The sequence below is a fragment of the Neomonachus schauinslandi genome, chromosome 8 (assembly GCF_002201575.2).
Source record: "Neomonachus schauinslandi chromosome 8, ASM220157v2, whole genome shotgun sequence".
In the NCBI taxonomy this organism is placed as follows: Eukaryota; Metazoa; Chordata; class Mammalia; order Carnivora; family Phocidae; genus Neomonachus; species Neomonachus schauinslandi.
This window is the reverse complement of record NC_058410.1, coordinates 111,103,448-111,123,398: the sequence shown is the minus strand read 5'-3', so window position 1 is coordinate 111,123,398 and position 19,951 is coordinate 111,103,448. Positions and strand designations below refer to the sequence as shown.

Below are 19,951 nucleotides of genomic sequence, written 5' to 3'. Positions count from 1 at the left end.
TAGGCTCTCTCTTTGCTTAGAGGACCCCTTTCAATATTTCTTGTAGGCCTGGTTTTGTGTTTGCAAATTCCTTTAGTTTTTGTTTGTCCTGGAAGCTTTTTATCTCTCCTTCTATTTTCAATGACAGCCTAGCTGGATATAGTATTCTTGGCTGCTTATTTTTCTCGTTTAGTGCTCTGAATATATCCTGCCAGTCCTTTCTGGCCTGCCAGGTTCTGTGGATAGGTCTGTTGCCAATCTAATGTTTCTACCATTGTAGCTTACATCTCTCTTCTCCTGAGCTGCTTTCAGGATTTTCTCTTTGTCTCTGAGACTCCTAAGTTTAATATTATTTGTAGAGGTGTTGACCCTATTTTTATTGATTTTGAGAGGGGTTCTCTGTGCCTCCTGTATTTTGATGCGTGTTTCCTTCCCCAAATTAGGGAAGTTCTCTGGTATAATTTGCTCCAATATACCTTCTGCCCCCCTCTCTCTTTCTTCCTCTTCTGGGATCCCAATTATTCTAATATTGTTTTGTCTTATGGTATCGCTTATCTCTCAAATTCTGTCCTTGTGATCCAGTAGTTGTTGGTCTCTCTTTTTCTCAACTTCTTTATTTTCCATCATTTGGTCTTCTATATCACTATATCACTATATCTCTATATCTCTCTTCTTCCTCATTTATCCTAGCTGTTAGCACCCCCATTTTTGATTGTACCTCATTAATAGCCTTTTTGATTTTGCTTTGGTTATATTTTAGTTCTTTTATTTCTCCAGAAAGGGTTTCTCTAGTAACTTCCATGCTTTTTTCAAGCCCAGCTAGTATCTTTAAAGTGATGATTCTGAACTCTAGATCCGACATCGTACTAATGTCCATATTGAGTAGGTCCCTGGCAGTCGGTACTACCTCTTTTTCTTTTTGTTGAGGTGATTTTTCCATCTTGTCATTTTGTGCAGAGGAGAATAGATTAATGAGAGAACAAAATGCTAATAGGGTAACAACGTCCCTAGAAAATATACTCTAAACAAATCAGAAAAGACCTGAAGCCAAGGGGAAAGAAAGGGAAAGAAAGAAAAAAGAAAAAAAAGAAAAAAAGAAAAAGATAAAAACAAACAAAAACAGGACAAAACAAAAAAAACCAGAATGTGATCAAATATAATCAGGCTGGTATATAGATCAGTGCCACACACTAGATTTTGGGTGTATTTTGGTCTGGTAGAAGAAAGTGCCTCCCAAAATTTTAAAGAAAGAAAAACTTATATATGTACAAAAATAAGGGTTGATATGATGAAGGGATGGAATATGACTGTAAAGATGAAAATTATAAAAAATTTTATAAAAGGAATTGATAAGAAGTTGTTTGAAAAAAGAAAGAAGAGGATTTAAAAAAAAAAAAAGAAAAAAAAGGGAGAGAATGTGATCAGGCAGGAGAGTAGAACAAAACCATACACTAGAGATTTAGGGTATATTTTGATCTGTTAGAAGAAACTATCTCAAAATTTTAAAGAAAGAACAACTTATATATATATGCCAAAATTACGGGTAACTACTATGAAGGGATACAATATGACTCTAAAAATGAAAAATAAAAATGTTTTTTAAAAAAGGGATTGATAAGATGTTGGTTGAAAAAGGGAAAAAGAAAAATTAAAAAAAAAAAACAGTTAAAAAGTTAACTTTGAAAGACTAAAGAGTCATGGTAAGAAAGCCATGGATTCTATGTGCATATTCCCTTAGCGCTGGAGTTCTGCCGTGCTCATTGATCGGTAAACTTGGTCTTGGCTGGCTGTTCTTGCTGATCTCTTGGGGGAGGGGCCTGTTGCCATGGTTCCCAAATGTCTTTGCTGGGGGCGGAATTGCCCCGCCCTTGCCTGGTCCGGGCTAAGTTATCGGCTTGGGTTTGCTCTCAGGAGCGTTTGTTCCCTGCAAGCTTTCCGTACAGCTTTGGAGGCGGAGAGTGAAAATGGCGGCCTCTCAATCTCCACCCTGGAGGACCCGAGAACTCGGGGCCCCGCTCCTCAGGGAGCCCCCAGAGAAAAGCAGTCAGTCACTCCCGTCTCCCCAGTCTCCGGCCGCACTCCGTGCTCACCCGGCCTGTGACCGCGCGTTTCTATCTCTGGCACCCGACCCCGGGTGGAGTCTCCAAACCCAGCAGATCCCTGCGGCGCACTCCCGCGCCGCTCCTCCCGGGGGAGGAAGGTGAGTCTCCCCGGATCTGCCGCTTGTTGGGTCCCTGCTGGAGGAGCAGTCGCCCGACTGTGCCGCGGATCACGGTTTATGGCAACCCCGAGCTGAGAGCCCGCGCCTGGGCTCCGCCTCTGCAGCCGGCTTCCCTGCTCCAATACCTGGGAGCTCTGCCACACTCAGGCACCCCTGGTCTTTCTGTGACCCCGAGGTCCTGAGACCACACTGTCCCGCGAGGGTTCCACCCCCTGCTTAGCCACCGGAGTGACATCCCTCAGTGGAGCAGACTTCTAAGAGTTCTGATTTTGTGCTCCACGGCTCTATCACTTGCCCGAAGCGGCCGGCGGAGCCCCCCCGCCCCCCGCCGTCTATCCTCCCGAATATAGCCTCGGATTCTCTTCTCTGCACGTCCTACCTTCCAGAAAATGGTCGCTTTTCTGTTCAGAGAGTTGTTGCTATTCTTTTCTTCGATCTCCTGTTGAGTTTGTAGGTGTTCAGCATGGTTTGATCCCTATCCAGCTGAATTCCTGAGAGGAGATGAAATCCAGGTCTCCTACTCCTCCGCCATCTTGCTCCGCCCCAACATTATTTTTTTTAATGGTTTGTTGGAAATGTTAACTCAAAATGACAGAAAATTCCTATTGGACCCTAGGGACTGTGTCCTCTTTTATATTTCTAACAGGTTCTCCAGCCTGGCCAGTGGGACAACTGTAATCAAATACTAGGGTTTCAGCAATGTACTCACAAAGACTCTAGGATTTCCTTGTGGAGAAACAGTGGTTGGACAATAAATTAGTATTGCAGAGTCTTAATATTTTACATACCTATATGTAAGGAATGCTGAAGAGAAGACAGATACTAAGTGATAGATGAGTGATAATAAATAGAATTGAGAGATAATTTCTGACCCCCCAGGAGTTCTAATTAGCCATGATAATGTGCAAACAATGTATTGCATACTCTGGTAAGGGTAGGAGAGAAGGGAAATAGAATGAAGAAGATAATAATATGATGTAAATTAGGAGGAAAGTACATTCACATTCCCAGACTTCTCAATATGTAGGTGGAGAACTTGAGTTTTAATTTCAACAGCAACAGCTCCTGTTGGGCTGGTGTGATCAGTTCTGCATGAGGACAGATTCTTGAATGATTGACTCCTGAATAAACTCTCATCACCTGTTCTCTCCTTCTTTTAATTTTCTCATAGGATTGCATTTTTCTATTCAAGGAATATCAGACATCTTTTCATAAAACAAGGAAACAGATTTTAGAATCCTCAGGGGAAAAATCTTTTGAGGTTTCAGAAATGTATATATTTGGAAAATTTGAAGCTTTCTGCAAAAGACTGGAGAAGGTAACCAATATTCAGTCACTGTATCCACATCACCCCTCCCCTTCTGGTTATTTCGTACTTTATGTGGCACAGTTGAGAATTACTGACCTGGATCTCTTGTCTCACTGTTGATATGAATCTGTTCCTATTACTTACAGATCACTACATTTTGGTCTAACTTATTTTTCAGTCCTGATGACTGCAAAGCTATTGCAGACTTTCCCCTCTGTCAAGACCTCAATTCTACCTCTACCTATGGAGCTTGACCTTAGAAGCTTCTGTGTCTAACGATTGTATTAGGCTGAGGAAAAGTGTGTGGTGAAATGCCCACAATACCTGGTGGAACCCAGTAGTAGTGCAATATCTGGATGTATAGACACCTTCTCTTTCTAGGCCAGTAAAAATGGTGTATACCTAAACATTGTGTGAGGGAGCCTTTGCTGGGCAGGCACGGGTCAGACACTTCACCTTTGATTCATGTATTAGCTCTAGCTGAGGGGGTGATATTTTTTCAGGGGGTATTGGGAAGCCCATACCAGAGGCTTCTTGGAGTCAGCTTTTGAAAAGTGTATAAAGATATCACGTAGGTACCACCCCTTCTTCTCCTCCAGGAGTTGGCCCACTCCCTAGGTCCTGGTAATATTTAGGATTCTGTTCATCATTTGTTGGAAATTGGTGAGGGCATCACACAGGTTGAAAGGCATCTCCTAGACATGTCTGGAAGCCTGGTTTTTATCTGTACTCTCCTGATCTGTCCAGGATAGGAAAGTGTGGGTGATGAAGAGAACCAAGTTATTGAGTGGGGTCCTTCATACATGCTTGTGTGGAGCTGTTTTTTTGTTTGTTTCTTTAGCAGCTTTACTGAGATATAATTCACATACCGTACAATTCACCAATTTAAATTGTACAAGTCTGTATTTTCTAATATATTCAAAGCGTTGCGTAACCATTACCATAGTCTAATTTTAGCACATTTTTGTTCCCACTAAAAAAACCCCATCCACCTTTCACACTCTATTCTCCCCTCTACTCACCCCTAAGCAGCCACTAATCTACTTTCTGTTTCTATAGATTTGCCTGTTTGGAACATTTTATATAAATGAAATCATATAATATGTGGTCTTTTGTGAGTGACGTCTTTCACTTAGCATCATGTTTTGAAGGTTCATCCATGTTGTAGCATTATTTTTTATTGCTGAATCATATGACATTTTATGGATGCCACATTTTATTTATCCACTCATTAGTTGATGGACACTTTGGTTGTTTCCACTTCTTGACTAGTATGAATAATGCTGCTGTGAACATGTTTGTACATGTTCTTGTGTGGACACATGTTGTTGTTTCTCTTGAGTATATACATAGGATTGGAATCTCTGGGCCATATGGTAACTTTTTGAGGAACTGCCAAGCCATTTTTCAAAACAGCTGTGTCATTTTACATTTTCACCAGCAATGTATGAGGGTTTTGATTTTCCACATCCTTGTCCATACTTATTATTGTCTACCTTTTTGAATTTAGACAAACTAGAGGGTGTGAAGTAACATCTATCTCACTATGGTTTTGATTTGCATTTTGCTGATGACTAATGATGTTGAACATCTTTTAATTTGCTTATAGTCCATTCATAATTCTTCTTTGGAGAAATTATAGTCACATCCTTTGCACATTTTTAATTTGTTATTTGTATTTTTATTGCTGAGTTGTAAGAGTTCTTTATATATTCTGGGTATGAGTCTCTTATCAGATATTATATTTTTATCCATTCTGTGAGTTATCTTTTCACTTTCTTGATGGTGTCCTTTGAAGCACAATAGTTTTTAATTTTGGTAAAGTCCAATTTATGATTTTTTTCTGTTGCTTGTGCTTTTGTACTCTATGTAGGAAACTGTTGTATGGAGTTGTTTTGTGAACAATAGAGATTTCTTGGGGACAAATGTCCAATTAGAAGGTTATTGGCATGGAGGCGCCATTGGTCAGACCTTGTTCCATAAAGATGCTTAATGTTTCTGAATGCACTGCAGTGTAAAGCTTGGGGTAGGTCTTGGTTATTCTAAATTTTTCCAGGGTCTAGTCCCCTTGACAATTTGGGTATAGTTTTACACTTGGTAGAGTTTCAGGGTTGGACTTTAATGGTTAGCCCATTAGCAGTAAAGATTTTGGTGGCAGGTCTAATGCTGGGCATAATGGGCATCTATCCATGAAGTAGCAGCCTGAATATTCCTGATGCTAGAGGAAGTGGGTGGTAATGGCCAGCTGCACTAACCAATTACCTGACTCTACCTCTGGAGAAATCTTGCCTCTAATCTTAAGGATACAACTTCATGCCACAAGGGCTCAGCAACCAGAGCTAATGCAGCACCCCCCTGGAGACTTCACCTAAAGTGCATTCTGATTGCTAGGTTATCCCAGTTCCCTTGTACTAAGAATCCCTTAGTTGATAGGTATCAGTCCCATGTGTAACTGGTGAATATTGGTATCCAGATTTGCAAAGATGGGGCTATAAAATGTACCCTGAAATGTGGCCAGGGTTTTCCATAATCTCCCAGAGGTGGTTACTGAGCTACCTGGATGGGCTTCTCCTGATGAGTGGGCCACAGTAGGGACCACTGTTGGGCTACCTCTGTAAACTCTGATATAGTAGAAGAGAAGAGTCAGAAGGGCAAGCTAAGTCAAAGCCTATTAGGGAAAGCAGAGATTAAGATGTCAGGATGAACACATGGCAAAGTCACAGGGCAGACAGCACTGAGGTTGGGGTTGGAGAGCTGAGACCTCAGAGTTAGGCAGAAATGTTTAAGAACAAGTGAGGAAGGTTCTTGTATGTCACTAGGTTGCCTGAAGTGCACCTTCTGTTGATAGGTGGAGACTTGATGGTGCATTAAGGGTTAGTCTGTCCTAAAGAGCCAGAATTAAGGATGTACTTTGCTTCTTTTTCCTCTTCCTGCCATATGAATTTTGGTGAATATTGGTGTTTCCCAGAGCCCTGTCTTTAGTTTTATTTTCTTCTCACCCCAAACATTTATGAGAGAGAAGGGATGGGAAGCTGGTATTGCTGGGGGGAGATTTAAGGCACTGGAGCCTTGTAGGTGGGGTAGGGTGATGCTGAGATGAGACAAACATAGCAAGTTGAAAACTGGAAAGGGTGCCAAGGCTGGTGAGCAGAGAAGGGATTACAAGTTGGTTGTCAATCAGAGGGTCAAAAGCGGATAAAGAGAGAGCTGATGAAAAAGCCAAGATGAGAACAAACAAGCAGGAGCATGGTCGAGGTTGATCACCATGACTGGCTTTCACGTTGTTGCTATGTGGTGTTGGGAGTGGGAGACACACTGGCTAAGTTCGAAAGGCCAAGCCTGGGACAGACTGCTTTCTCTGCCTCTTGATGACTCCTCAGCCACCCATGGACAAAATGGAGGTTGTGTTAGTGACAGGAATTCCATCCCAGCATCTGGCTGTTGGGACCAGGTGGCAGGGTAAGGGATAATGGGCAGAGTCTTGGCAGGTTAGAAAAGCAGAGCATGTGGGTAGTTTGAGTTCTGCAGTTTGTTTTTGTTTTTTAAGGTGAGTGGACTGTATGTGTTGGTAGGAGACCCAAGTATTTCTCATCTTTACATACAGTATATACAGCATGCTGCAAATTGCAGGCAGTTTGTATTTCCTCCAGGTTTGGGCTGGCTTCTAGGATGACAGTGGTGTTTGGAAGTGTACAGAAATAGTGGTGTAAGAGTGAAAGTTGCTCTGAAAATGGTCATCTGGGTTGACGTGCACAGGGAGTTTATGTAAATTCTGCAGGCTTCTTAGGAGGACCAGTAGTGTTGTCTTCATGGTGTGTAATATTTGGAGGAATCCCCTGAAAACAGGTTTATTTTCTGTTTGGCCATTGGACGCATGGGCCCATCCTGGAGAGCTTTGAGCATTGTTCTCCAAAGCAGGAATCAAAGTGGGGAATCACTGATGAAGATTCAGGAACTGAGTAGCCTGTAGACGTGAAGGACTTTTGTTTTTGGTGTGTGAAGTAGGTGTTGGTGGTACATTGAGCGAGAGGCAGCCATTTGTTAGTTAAGTTCATTTTGAGGGTTTCCCAAGTCTCCTGAGGGTCAGAAGGGACTGCAGTTGTCTTCAGGCTTCTTGGGCCTTTGGTTGCCTGAATGCAGGTGAAAGGGAAAACACAGGGGGATTTATGCTAGACTTACATATCAGAACTGTGGTGAGGGCCAAGAAGAATGCTAAAGCTTTTGAAAATGATTTTCAGAAAATTCTCCAGAGCAAAACGATGAAGCTATTCAGACATCTGTAAGAGCTTTTACTCAAATTCTTTCCTTTCCCCTTTTGAGAGACAAAGTGATCAAGATCTGAGAAATGTAGCAAGCCCTCTCTGGATATGATAGAAATAGTCTAAGAATAGTAATGATTGGTGACAGAGATTTGTCTTCTATTTTATCTCCTCTGGCTGGTTTTAGCTAAATGATCTTAGGGGCTGTTTATTGGTTTGTTTTTTATTTTTTCTTTTCTTTCTTTTTTTTAATTTATTTTAAAGGTTTTTTAAAAGATTTATTATTTTGAGAGAGAGAGAGAGAGCACAGTGGGGAGTGGCAGAGGGAGAGGGAGAGAAAAACCCAAGTAGACTCCACGCTGAGTGCAGAGCCGTGTGTGGGGCTCCATCTCACCACCCTGAGATCACAACTGAGCTAAAACCAAGAGTCAGATGCTCAACTGACTGCACCACCCAAGTGCCGCTAAAGAATTTGTTTTAAAGTAATCTCCACACCCAGCATGGGGCTCGAACTCACAACCCCAAGATCAAGAGTCACATGCTGTGCTAACTGAACCAGCCAAGTGCCCCTTGGTTTGTTTTTTTAAATCAATGATTCATTAAGAGTTTATTCTAGGGAAGGGTCCTAATATCCCATTTCTAAAATAACACTTCTCTTTTTAAGATTACAGAAATGATAACTATTGTGCAAACATATTCAGCCTTGAGTAATTCCACCATAGAGGGAATAGATATTATGTCAATAAAATTCAAAAACATGTATCAAGGGGTTAAGAAAAAACAATATGACATTCTGGATCCAAGAAGGACAGAATTTGATACAGATTTCTCAGAGTTCATGACAAAAATCAGTGGTTTAGAGGTAAGTAATTATACATACTTTTACTTTAGTAAAGCTGAAATGTAACCAATAGTACTGGAATTCACATATTTACTATTTATTAGAAGTTACTGTTGTGTAATTGATCAAAACTATTTGCCAGCGTGAAAAATTTTTTAACTAGTCCACAAAATATTTTCCATCTTTTTTTAATGAAAAATGAGCATATTCAGTAAAAGATATCAATGAATACCCAGAAGGCCAAAGGGTTATTATAGCTGGGGTTCATTTTTAGTTTGCATTGGAATTTGTATTTGGTTTTTGTTGTGCTGAGGAGCCAATGTCATTTTTCCAGGCTAAGAGAAAGTGTGTAATCCTTATTTTTTGTTTTAAGTGTGAAAAGATTTGAGGACAAATTAGGAAGATGGCCCGCTCTCCCCTTGGCCTTGTACTTTATGGCCACATTCTCTCTACAGCTTAGAGGACAGCTCTAAAGAGGACCTCATCCTGTTTGTCATAGCTTAAGGGATACCAGAAGGATGAAGGGTACTTAAAAATAATATGTCTGGTGACACTGCAACATATTTCTCTCCCACCTTTTGGGCTTACATGACCTCAGTTACTATCTTACTGTAAACTACTGTAAACCCAGGCTTAGCCCCAGGGAATGGTCTCCTTTTGCTGCAGAATGTCCTGGAGATACAGAGAGGGACAGGAATATACTCTATCCGCTTCCTGAATCTGAAATTCTTGCCATGAAGGTGAGGAATGCTATATATATATATATTTTTTCATTTATTTTTTAAAGATTCTTTAAAAATTATATTAAGGTAATCTAGGCAATATAAATAAGAATGATACTAAAATTCTAACAGTACCATTTCTTTTTGACATAGATTTCCTTTCAGTTTTTGAAATTAAGTTTTGAAATATCAATTTGTTTGATATTAAGATATGTTTTAGTTATTACTTACAGTGTTTGGCTGGTTGGGCAGAGTGGAGTTTGCTTCCAAAATGCTCTAGGCGTTATAGCTTTATGGCAATGGGAATTTGTGGGTTTAAAAAAAAAAACTTACTGCTTAACTTATTTTTTTAAAGATTTTATTTATTTGAGAGAGAGAGAGAGAGAGCAAAAGCAGGGGGAGGAGCAGAAGGAGAGAGACAAGCAGACTCCTCGCTGGGCAGGGAGCCCAATGCAGGTCTCAATCCCAGGACCCTGAGATCATGACCTGAGCCAAAGTCAGAAGTGTAACAGACTGAGCCACCCAGGCACCCCTGCTTAAATTTTTATAATTTATTTTTTATCATTTAATTTTTTTTCATCATGATAAATGTATTCTTTAATTCCCATCCCCTACTTCTCCCATTTCCCCCACCTCCCTCCCCTCTGGTAACCATCAGTTTGTTCTCTATAGTTAAGAGCTTGTTTCTTGGTTTGTCTCTCTCTCTCTTTTTTTTCCTTTGCTCATTTGTTTTGTTTCTTAATTTCCACATATGAGTGAAATCCTCTGATATTTGTCTTTGTCTGACTGACTTGTTTCACTCAACATTATACTCTAGCTCTATCCATGTTGCAAATGGCAAGATTTCATTCTTTTTTATAGCTGAATAATATTCCATTGTATATATACCACATCTTCATCCATTCATCTATCGACGGACACTTGGTCTGCTTCCATAGTTTGGATATTGTAAATAATGTTGCAGTAAACATAGAGGTGTATGTAGATTTTTGAATTAGTGTTTTGTAAATTTTGTGTGAGCCACACTATCCAGTAGTGTGATTACTGGATCAGAGGGTAGTTCTATTTTTAATTTTTTAAGGAACCTCCATAGAGTTTTCTACAATGGCTGCACCAATTTGCATTCCTACTAACAGTGCAAGACGGTTTCTTTTTCTCCACATCCTCGCCAACACCTGTTGTCTCTTGTGTTGTTGATTTTAGTCATTCTGACAGGTGTGAGATGATATCTCATGGTTGTTTTGATTTGCATTTCCCTGATGATGAGTGACATTGAGCATCTTTTCATGTATCTGTTGGCCATCTGTATGTCTTCTTTGAAGAAATGTCTGTTCATGTCTTCTGCCCATTTAAACAATTTTTTAATTTAATTTAATTTAATTTTTATTTTATTTGAGAGAGAGCAGGGGGAGGGGCAGAAGGAGAGGGAGAGTGAAAACCCTAAGAAGGCTCCTTGCTGAGCATGGAGCCCAATGCATGGCTTGATCCCCTGACCTTGAGATCATGACTCGAGCCGAAATCAAGAGTCAGACACTTAACTACTGGAGCCACCCAGGTGCCCCCTGCCCATTTTTAAATTGGATTATTTATTTTGGGGTATTGAGTTGTATCAGTTCTTCATATATTTTGGATATTAATCCTTTATTGGATACATCATTTATGAATATCTTCTTCCATTCAGTAGGTTGCCTTTTAGTTTTGTTGATTGTTTCCTTTGCTGTGCAGAAGCTTTTTATTTTGATGTAGACCTAATAGTTTATTTTTGCTTTTGTTTCCCTTGCCTCAGGAGACATATCTAGAAAAATGTTTACTAGGGCCAATGTCAGAGAGATTACTGCTTGTGCTCTCTTCAAGGACTTTTATGGGTTCAGGTCTCACATTTAGGTCTTTAATCTATTTTGAGTTTATTTTTGTGTGTGGTGAAAGAAAGTGGCTCAGTTTAATCCTTTTGCATGTGGCTGTCCAGTTTTCCCAACACCATTTGTTGAAGAGACTGTCATTTTCCCATTGTATGTTCATTCCTCCTTTGTTGAAGATTAATTGACCATATCATTGTGGGTCCATTTCTGGGTTTTCTGTTCTATTCCATTGATCTATGTGTCTATTTTTATGCCAGTATTATACCATTTTAACTACTACCGCTTTGTAATATAACTTGAAATCTGGAATTGTGATACCTGCAGTTTTTTCTTTTTCAAGATTGCTTTGCCTATTCAGGGTTTTTTGTGGTTCCATACAAACTTTAAGGTTGTTTGTTCTAGCTCTGTGAAAAATGCTGTGGGTCTTTTGATAAGGATTACATTAAATCTGAAGACTGCTTTGGGTAGTATAGACATTTTAACAATATTTCTTCTTCTAACTCATGAGCATGGAGTGTCTTTCCATTTCTTTATGTTGTCTTGAATTTCTTTCATCAGTGTTTTATAGGTTTCAGAGTACAGGTCTTTCACCTCTTTGGTTAAGTTTATTCCTAGATATTTTATTGGTTTTGGATAATTATAAATGGGATTGTTTTCTTCATTTCACTGTCTGCTGCTTCATTATTGGTGTATAGGAATGCAAGAGATTTCTGTATATTGATTTTGTATTCTGTGGCTTTACTGAATTGATCAGTTCTAGTAGTTTTTTTGGTGGAGTCTTTAGAATTTTCTATACATAGTGTCATGTCATCTATGAATAGTGAGAATTTTACTTCTTCCTTACCAATTTGAATGCCTTTTATTTCTTTATGTTGTCTGATTGCTGTGGCTAGGTCTTCCATACTATGCTGAATAAAAGTGGTGAGAGTGGACTTGTTCCTGTCCTTGGGGAGAAAGCTCTCAGTTTTTCACCATTGAGTATGATTTTGGCTGTGGATTTTCATATAAGGCCTTTATTAAGTTGAGATATGTTCCCTCTAGGCTTACTTTACAGAGGGTTTTTTATCATGAATGGATGTTGTAATTTGTCAAATGCTTTTCTGCATCTGTTGAATTGTCATATGGTTTTTATCCTTTTTTTATTACTGATGTGATGTATCATGCCAATTGTTTTGTGAATATTAAACCACCCCTGCATCCATGAAATAAATCCTACTTGATCACGGTATGTGATTTTTAAAATATATTGTTGGATTTGGTTTGCTAATATTTTGTTGGGGATTTTTGCTCTATATTCATGAGAGATAATGGCCTGTAGTTATCTTTTTTTTGTGATGTCTTTATCTGGTTTTGGTATCAGGGTGATACTGGCCTCATGAAATGAATTTGGAAGTTTTCCTTCCTCTTGTATTTTTTGGAATAGTTTGAGAAGAATGGGTATTAACTCTTCATTAAATATTTGGTAGAATTTGCCTGTGACACAGTCTGATCCTGGGCTTTTGTATTGCAAGTCTTTTGATTACTGATTCAATTTCATTTCTGGTAATTGGTCTGTTCAAATTTTCTATTTCTTCCTACTTTAGTTTTGGGAAGTTAAATGTTTCTAGGAATTTATCCATTTCTTCTAAGTTGTCCAATTTTTTGGTATATAGGTTTTCATAATATGCTGTTACAATTGTCTTCTTTAGGGTTGGTTGTTATTTCTCCTCTTTAGGGTTGGTTGTTATTTCTCCTCTTTCATTAGTGATTTTGTTTGAGTCCTCTTTTTCTCTCTCTTTCTTTGTCTTTTATGACTCTGGCTAGAGGTTTATCAATTTTGTTGATCTCAAAGAATGAGCTGCTGGCTTCATCGATCTATTGTTTTCTGCTTTGCTTTTCAGTTTTCATGTCATTTATTTCTACTCTAATATTTATTAATTCTTTCCTTCTGCTGGTGTTGGGTTTTATTTGTTCTTCTTTTTCTAGCTCCTTTATGTAAAAGGTTAGGTTGTGTATTTGAGATTTTTCTTGCTTCTTGAGGCAGGCCTGTGTTGCTATAAACTTCCCTCTTTGAACTACTTTTGCTGCATCCCATATTTTTATGATTTATTAATAAAGATTGTATGTTATAAAGGCTTTTCTGTGGCGTTATGTACAAATTTTAACAGTGTATTTAGAGGCCATCTTAAATTTTTAATATTTTCAAAGAGGTGTCAGTGTTTAAATTTTCCTTCCTCTCCCAAATTTTGATTAATAAACATGGCCTATATTAGTAGACCATGCCAATTTATAAGTGAAAGTAATTTGCAAAGAGCATCAGTTCCATTGGGTACCAGGAGTTTGGAGTTCATTGCTAAGGATGGTGGGAGTCTTAGAATAATATTTTCTTTTTCTTGTTCTTCCTTAATGTTGCAAAGGGGTTTCTGAGAGCAGCAGTGTTGTAAAATGACACCTGTTGACCCTGGGTGTCTACAGTGTCACGTTGCTCTCCCAATATGCTTAGAAATTCTAAATGTTCAAAGAAATAAGCTTGGTAAGGGGCATACACTCCTTTTATAAATCTCTAGGTCAGTCATAGCCAATAAATAATAAACAGCAAATGCAAACCACATATGTAATTTTAATTTTTCTAGTAGCCACATGAATAGGAGTTGAAAGAAGCAGGTGAAATTAATTTTAATAATACATTTTTTTCAACCCAAATATTCAAAATATTACCATTTTACATGTTGAAATAAAAATCATTGAGATATTTTACATTCTTGTGTGTGTGTGCTAAGCCTTCGAAATCTAGTGTGCATTTTACTTTACATCTCACTTCCAAGTACTGACATTTCAAGTGCTCAGTAGCCACATGTGGCCACCATGCTGGATAGTGCAGTTCTAGATGCTTAGATGGTAGGTGTGTTTCAGGTTATTTTGATTCTGTAGAAAAATCATTAATTGTTGTTACAAAAACAATCTCTTTCTTAATGCCCCAAATCAATGGAATATTAATATTTTATTTTAGATACAAATACAAGCATTTATGAACAGTACTTTTGGGAAAATCTTATCTTCTCAGCAGGCCCTTCAGCTGCTTCAAAGGTATTTATAATACATTAAGCAGTGTAGTTTCTAGGTGTGATAACTTTATATCTGAAAATACAATTTCAAATAAGATATTTTTGGAAATCTCCCCTCTGTAAACTTTAAGACTTATAAACATTAATCTTTCAATTACCATTAAGTAAACTGGTAAAAATGTGAAATATAGTATGATACTTTTCATTGCATTTTTTGAAGCAAAAGTCTTCCAATAAGAAAATGGAATTATTATACATGATTTTTCCTCCAGCTATGTAATATATTTGAGGTTAATTTCATAGACATTATTGGAAAGGGAGCAAATAATATTTAATTCTGCATACTGCAAGGATTTCCAGAAGTTAAATTATCTAAGGGTAGTAGATTCTCAAATTTCCCATTTTCCTCCAGAGTGTTCCTGCTGCTTCCTTTTCCTCTATCCTGACAACAGTGCTCCCCTGAAGGGCAGGAAGGACAGCCTGGACTACAGGCCATTTCCTTCGAGCTCAGGGAGGACTCATGTCCTCTGTTAGGGACCCTTTGGGAACTCTTTCCTGAGAGCCAGTGCCTCTGGGTTTGGGCCCAGTTTTGCTAGAGTTCCACATCTTTGTAATGATGGACCATACCTGTGAGACCTTACGTCATGACACCACTGAAAGAGTCAAACCAGACTTATGAAATGATTTTGACCAATGAAAGTACTGTACAGACAGATGGCAGTACTAATTTCTTGGTGATTTCTCTCTGTGTCTCTATCTCTTACGGTCCATCTGTCTCTCTTTTTACCTATAGTACACTGGTGTAAAATCACTTTATTATTGGGATGTTATTGTCCTAGTGCTTCCTGTGCATCACTTAGTCTGAAAGGGGAAGTAATGTTTGGCTGACAGATCATTGTTACGATATGGCCATTTGGAATGATGTGAACATTAATACTGGCAGAGGGATGCTCAGTGTGCTGGCCTCCATCTTTGTGAAGCCAACCCCCCAACTCATCTTTTCAATTTTGGTTTCAATGTCTCCTTCTAAGGGAAGTCTTTCTCGACTCCCCAGACTTGGCTGGGTTCCCTTGATATATGCATTTCTGGTACCCGTGTAGTTTAAATAATTATTTATGTAACTCTTGACTAAATCTGCATTTTCCATAACATAACTGGAGGCTCCAAGAGGGCTGGAACTACACCTGTTGTGTTCCTCTCTGAATCCTGGGACAATGGATGAGGCCTGGTAGAGATATTTGTCAAAATGAGTGAATGCATGGGTTTTTAGGATGGCAGCAATTAAGTATGTTTCTCATTTACTTTTAAATTATTCACCTTCAATTACTTTCAGATTCCAGAAGCTGCAAATCCCCTGTCTTCAGTCAGAAATAAACCATACAATTGAGCGTATTCTTCAGTTTTATGTGGCTGAACTTGAAGCTACTAAGAAGGCAAGGATCATTTTTGTAAATAGAATAATACTTTATTTTTTAAAAGATTTTATTTATTTATTTGAGAGAGAGAAAGAGAGCAAGTGAGAGAACAAGTAGTGGGGAGGGGCAGAGAGAGAGAGAGAAGTAGACTCCCTGCTGGGCAGGGAGCCCAACTCGGGGCTTGATCCCAGGACATGGATCTGGAGATCATGACCCGAGCCGAAGGGAGACACTTAACCAACTAAGCCACCCAGGCCCCCCCAGAATAGTACTTTAGTACAAAAAGAAAAGTATTGTGAAAGTATTTGCCATTGTTATCTTGTGCTAAGCTTCTCAGAATGATCCCTTCACTACTAAGTACCTCTGATGCGCCCTTCTCTATGTAGGAAGGTGTTGATGGTGTATGTCATTGGACAACCAGATTTACATCCCCATGCACTTAACAATTGTGTTTTGGTTTTTTGTGTTTTTTTGCAACAGCATTTATGTGTGTATAGGAAAGCCCATTGAAGTTAATATTTCTGCATGCAGAACTATGGGCTCTGAAGAATATTATAACATATAGTATAGCTTATGTACTCCCTTATTTGAAGATCTCCTTAAAATTTGGGATAAAATACAGAAAAAAGATACATGCAATGGGACATAAGGGTTAAGAGAGAATTAAATGTCATATATTGTAAACATCATAGTTTCTGAACCACAGATTATCACTGAAGTGCATTTACATATTTATAGACTACCTCCTCTGTATAAAACATGGGAATACAAATGTATTAAATACTTTTTGTCTTTTCCATTATATTGAATTTTAAACATTAATACCAGATCTTTAATTACAGCTTTATCATTCTCAAAAAGATGACCCTCCTCTTGCTCGCAACATGCCCCCTATTGCAGGAAAAATACTTTGGGTGAGGCAGCTCTACCGACGGATAAGTGAACCCATCAACTATTTCTTTGTAAGCCAATAGTTACATTTACAGTATGAGGATTATGGTGGCTTTAAAATAAGACCTATATTTTATCCTATAATGTTTGTGTCGAATAAAGTAGTTAGAGCTACTGCTTTCACAAGGCAAAGAAAATTTAGTTTATAAATATGCTTGAGGGAGACTAAACCAATTCTCTCATGTTTTGGTAGGTAAGCTCACTTAATTACAGTTAATCTTTAAGGGGGAGAATCTTATAACCTTATGACTTTTAGTAATACAGGACAGTTTATCAAGGCTTTTTTTTTTTTTAAGATTTTATTTATTTATTTATTTGACAGAGAGAGAGATAGCGAGAGCAGGAACACAAGCAGGGGGAGTGGGAGAGGGAGAAGCAGGCTTCCCACTGAGCAGGGAGCCTGATGTGGGGCTTGATACCAGGACCCTGGGATCATGACCTGAGCCGAAGGCAGATGCTTAATGACTGGGCCACCCAGGTGCCCCTTTTCAAGGCTTTTAAAGAGTCATTGTTTTGAAAACAGTAAAGTCTAGGCGTAGTCCTGAAGATTACTTCTATGTGTGGACAGTGGGTCATTGACTCGTATTAGTGAAGGTGAAGACACTCTTAGTATGTTCCTGACTTAAGAATCGAGATCTAGAGCAAAGTATAATAGAGTACATGCCTTCTCTGTGTCCTTAAAATTATTAGATTTCTGAAAAGCCCCAGGATACTCTTAGGCCCTGTTGGCATTCTGAAATTGCCAGTTTGCCTTCTCTTTGTTTTTGGTTTGGTTTGATTTTGTAAAGAGACAGACTCACAAAGTAGAGTTGGTTTTCTTAGGACAGCATCTTATGCCTAAATACAGAACAAAATAAGTACCAAAAAAATCTTGCAAGTAATTTTAGTATTTAAGCATTCTTGGATGTTAAGTTTCCATTGTTTCTGTTCGGCTGCTCTTAATCATTTTACTGTTCTTACTATTTGTAAAAAAAATTCAAAGCCTGGTCTTAAAATAGTGGTCAGGGTGGGGACTCCATTGCTGATTGACTCTACATGACAGAGCCAAGATTGCCCTGTTTTTAACATCTGCGAATCAAACATAAAACGTTCGATGTTTACATAAAGAAATTTGGTTTTTGTTCTTTGATATACAGTTACTTTTTTTTTCAGTGCTGGAACTTGGGGATTTTCCCTGATACTCACAGGTCAAGGAAAATCAGTCCACTGTATCTTTTTTCCTTTTTTAAAAATATTATTATTAATTAAATATTTCAAACCCACACAGTATAGAAAATACAAAACTGATATCCAGAATTGTGGGGAGGCAATAGAGAATTGAAGGCAGAGTTCTCTCAGCCTGGCCAGCTGTTAAGGCTAGAGACCTTTCTTTCTTAAATCCTTTATTTCCTTTTCCAATGTTCCCTTTCCACCAGTAACATTTCCCTACTTCCGTCTCTAGTTTGTATGGCTTTCCTCATCTCTGTTTTACTCTGAGGCAAAATCTAAGGCATAATTATTTGATGACATTTTAAATACCAACAGCTTTCTGATTGGGTTATGAAAACAATCAGCAGTCTTTTAATTATAAATCTTTTTTTTCCCCTTTAAAAAACAGAAAAACTCAGAAATTTTGTCAAGTGCGGAAGGTAAAGCTGTCATTCGTCAGTATAACAAAATTTCCTATGTTCTGGTGGAATTCGAGGTGGTCTATCACACAGCCTGGGTCAGAGAGGTCTCGCAGTTACAGTATGGTGTGTATAAGAAATGCAGTGATGCTACGGAGGGGGTGTTAGGTGATTTTGAATGAAGTCATGGTTCTGGAGAATTTTCATATCCCTTTTATACAATATTATGATGGTTACATTTAGATTTGGGGATGATACAAATTTTTTTTATCATTGTTAATAACATTCTGATTCTATAAGCAAAAGTTGTCATCACCTTAAAGTTGATATACTTTGATTGTGACTTTCCACTAAAAAAAACAGTATTTAAAAGTAAATATTGAGACCCTTCATAGATATTTCTCCATAGATTTAGGGGAAGTTTTCATATTCAGTTTTGTCATGTCATAGATTCAAATCTTAGTCCCAATCAGGGGAGAAAGAATTGCACTTTGCTTGTCTTCCTTCCTCCCTTCCATTCTTTCTTTTCCTATAACTGAATTTAACTTCACTTTTGAACTCCAGGAAATTCATAGTATTGGGGCTGTGTCTAAGTATCTCTGCGGGGTGCCAAAGCATTGGGTGGAGTCGGCTGTGAGGCAGGGGATGGATGGTTTCAAGCCATCATGCATCCACGCTGCCATCACCTGGGCTGGTTTTTTACCATGGGGGCTCAATTGTTGGTCAGTTCAGGTTCCTGCATTGTCCCATCTTAACCTTAAGCTCTTATCTATAATCTTGGTGGAACCCTGACTGTGTCCCTGGACAGAAAGGTTTCTCCTTCCCATACCAGGATCCCCACCCAGAAGGGTACAAAACTACAGGCACAGGAAGCACAAATCCTATGGTTGCATCACTGGGAGTGATAGTAAGAGGGGCCACTCTTTTTCTGCCTCTTGGTTCCAGACCCATATATTTTAGCTGTTTGAGGACATGTCACTGTTACCACCATTGATTCGCTCATGCCTGCATCCTGGAGGACAGGGTCCCAGCCCTGAAGATTGTCTTCCCCAATTGGCCCCTTAGTTTAGCCTTTAATAAGCCATTTGTACCAGGCCAGCTGTTTCTGGGTAATGAGTATGGTAGGACCCTATGGATCCTCCTGAAAATTAGCTAAGGAACAACACTCCCAAGGAGCATCAGGAGAAACTTAAAGTTCACGTTATGGAAAAGAACAAAACAGAATTGTTAACTGAAGTATGGAGCAGACACTATTTTGCTTCTACAATATCATACGTTTCTCTACTTCTCTTTTGTCCTGATGGTTTTTCCTCATATCGGCCCATGTTTAAAAACAAGTTCACCAATCACCTCTTCCATATAGCCCCTCCTTATTTTTCCACAGCAGAAAATAATGTCTTCCTCCTCCAGAGTCCTCTACTCACTTTATCTGCTCTTGTTTCTCATGACACTTATGGCTTTAGGGATCTGTCTCATCTCCCCTTCACATTCCAAGGATACTCTCTCTGTTTGTTTCATCTTTGTATCCTTTAAATAACAGTCAGTGATAACGAACACTTACATAGTCCTTACCCTGTGCCAGGCTTTGTCAAAGCACTTTACATATGACGCTTCCTTTAATCCTCATGGTGACCCTACGAGGAGCTATAATTATCCTCATTTTATAGATGAGGAAACTGAGGTGCTAAGAGATTAAGTCATTTGCACAAGCTCATCACACAGCTAGGAAGTGGCAAAGCTAAGA

The 19,951-nt window shown here is 38.8% G+C and overlaps 1 protein-coding gene across 1 annotated transcript in view; it reads left to right on the top strand.

Annotated features, from left to right (window-relative positions):
- DNAH8 (dynein axonemal heavy chain 8) overlaps positions 1–19,951 on the top strand; it is a 385,593-nt gene that overhangs the window by 66,254 nt on the left and 299,388 nt on the right. The window contains exons 11-16 of the mRNA XM_021684619.2: positions 3,372–3,518; positions 8,433–8,630; positions 14,180–14,256; positions 15,568–15,667; positions 16,492–16,611; positions 18,198–18,333. Of these exons, the coding sequence (XP_021540294.2) occupies positions 3,372–3,518; positions 8,433–8,630; positions 14,180–14,256; positions 15,568–15,667; positions 16,492–16,611; positions 18,198–18,333 (778 nt within the window). The remainder of the gene's footprint in view (positions 1–3,371; positions 3,519–8,432; positions 8,631–14,179; positions 14,257–15,567; positions 15,668–16,491; positions 16,612–18,197; positions 18,334–19,951) is intronic.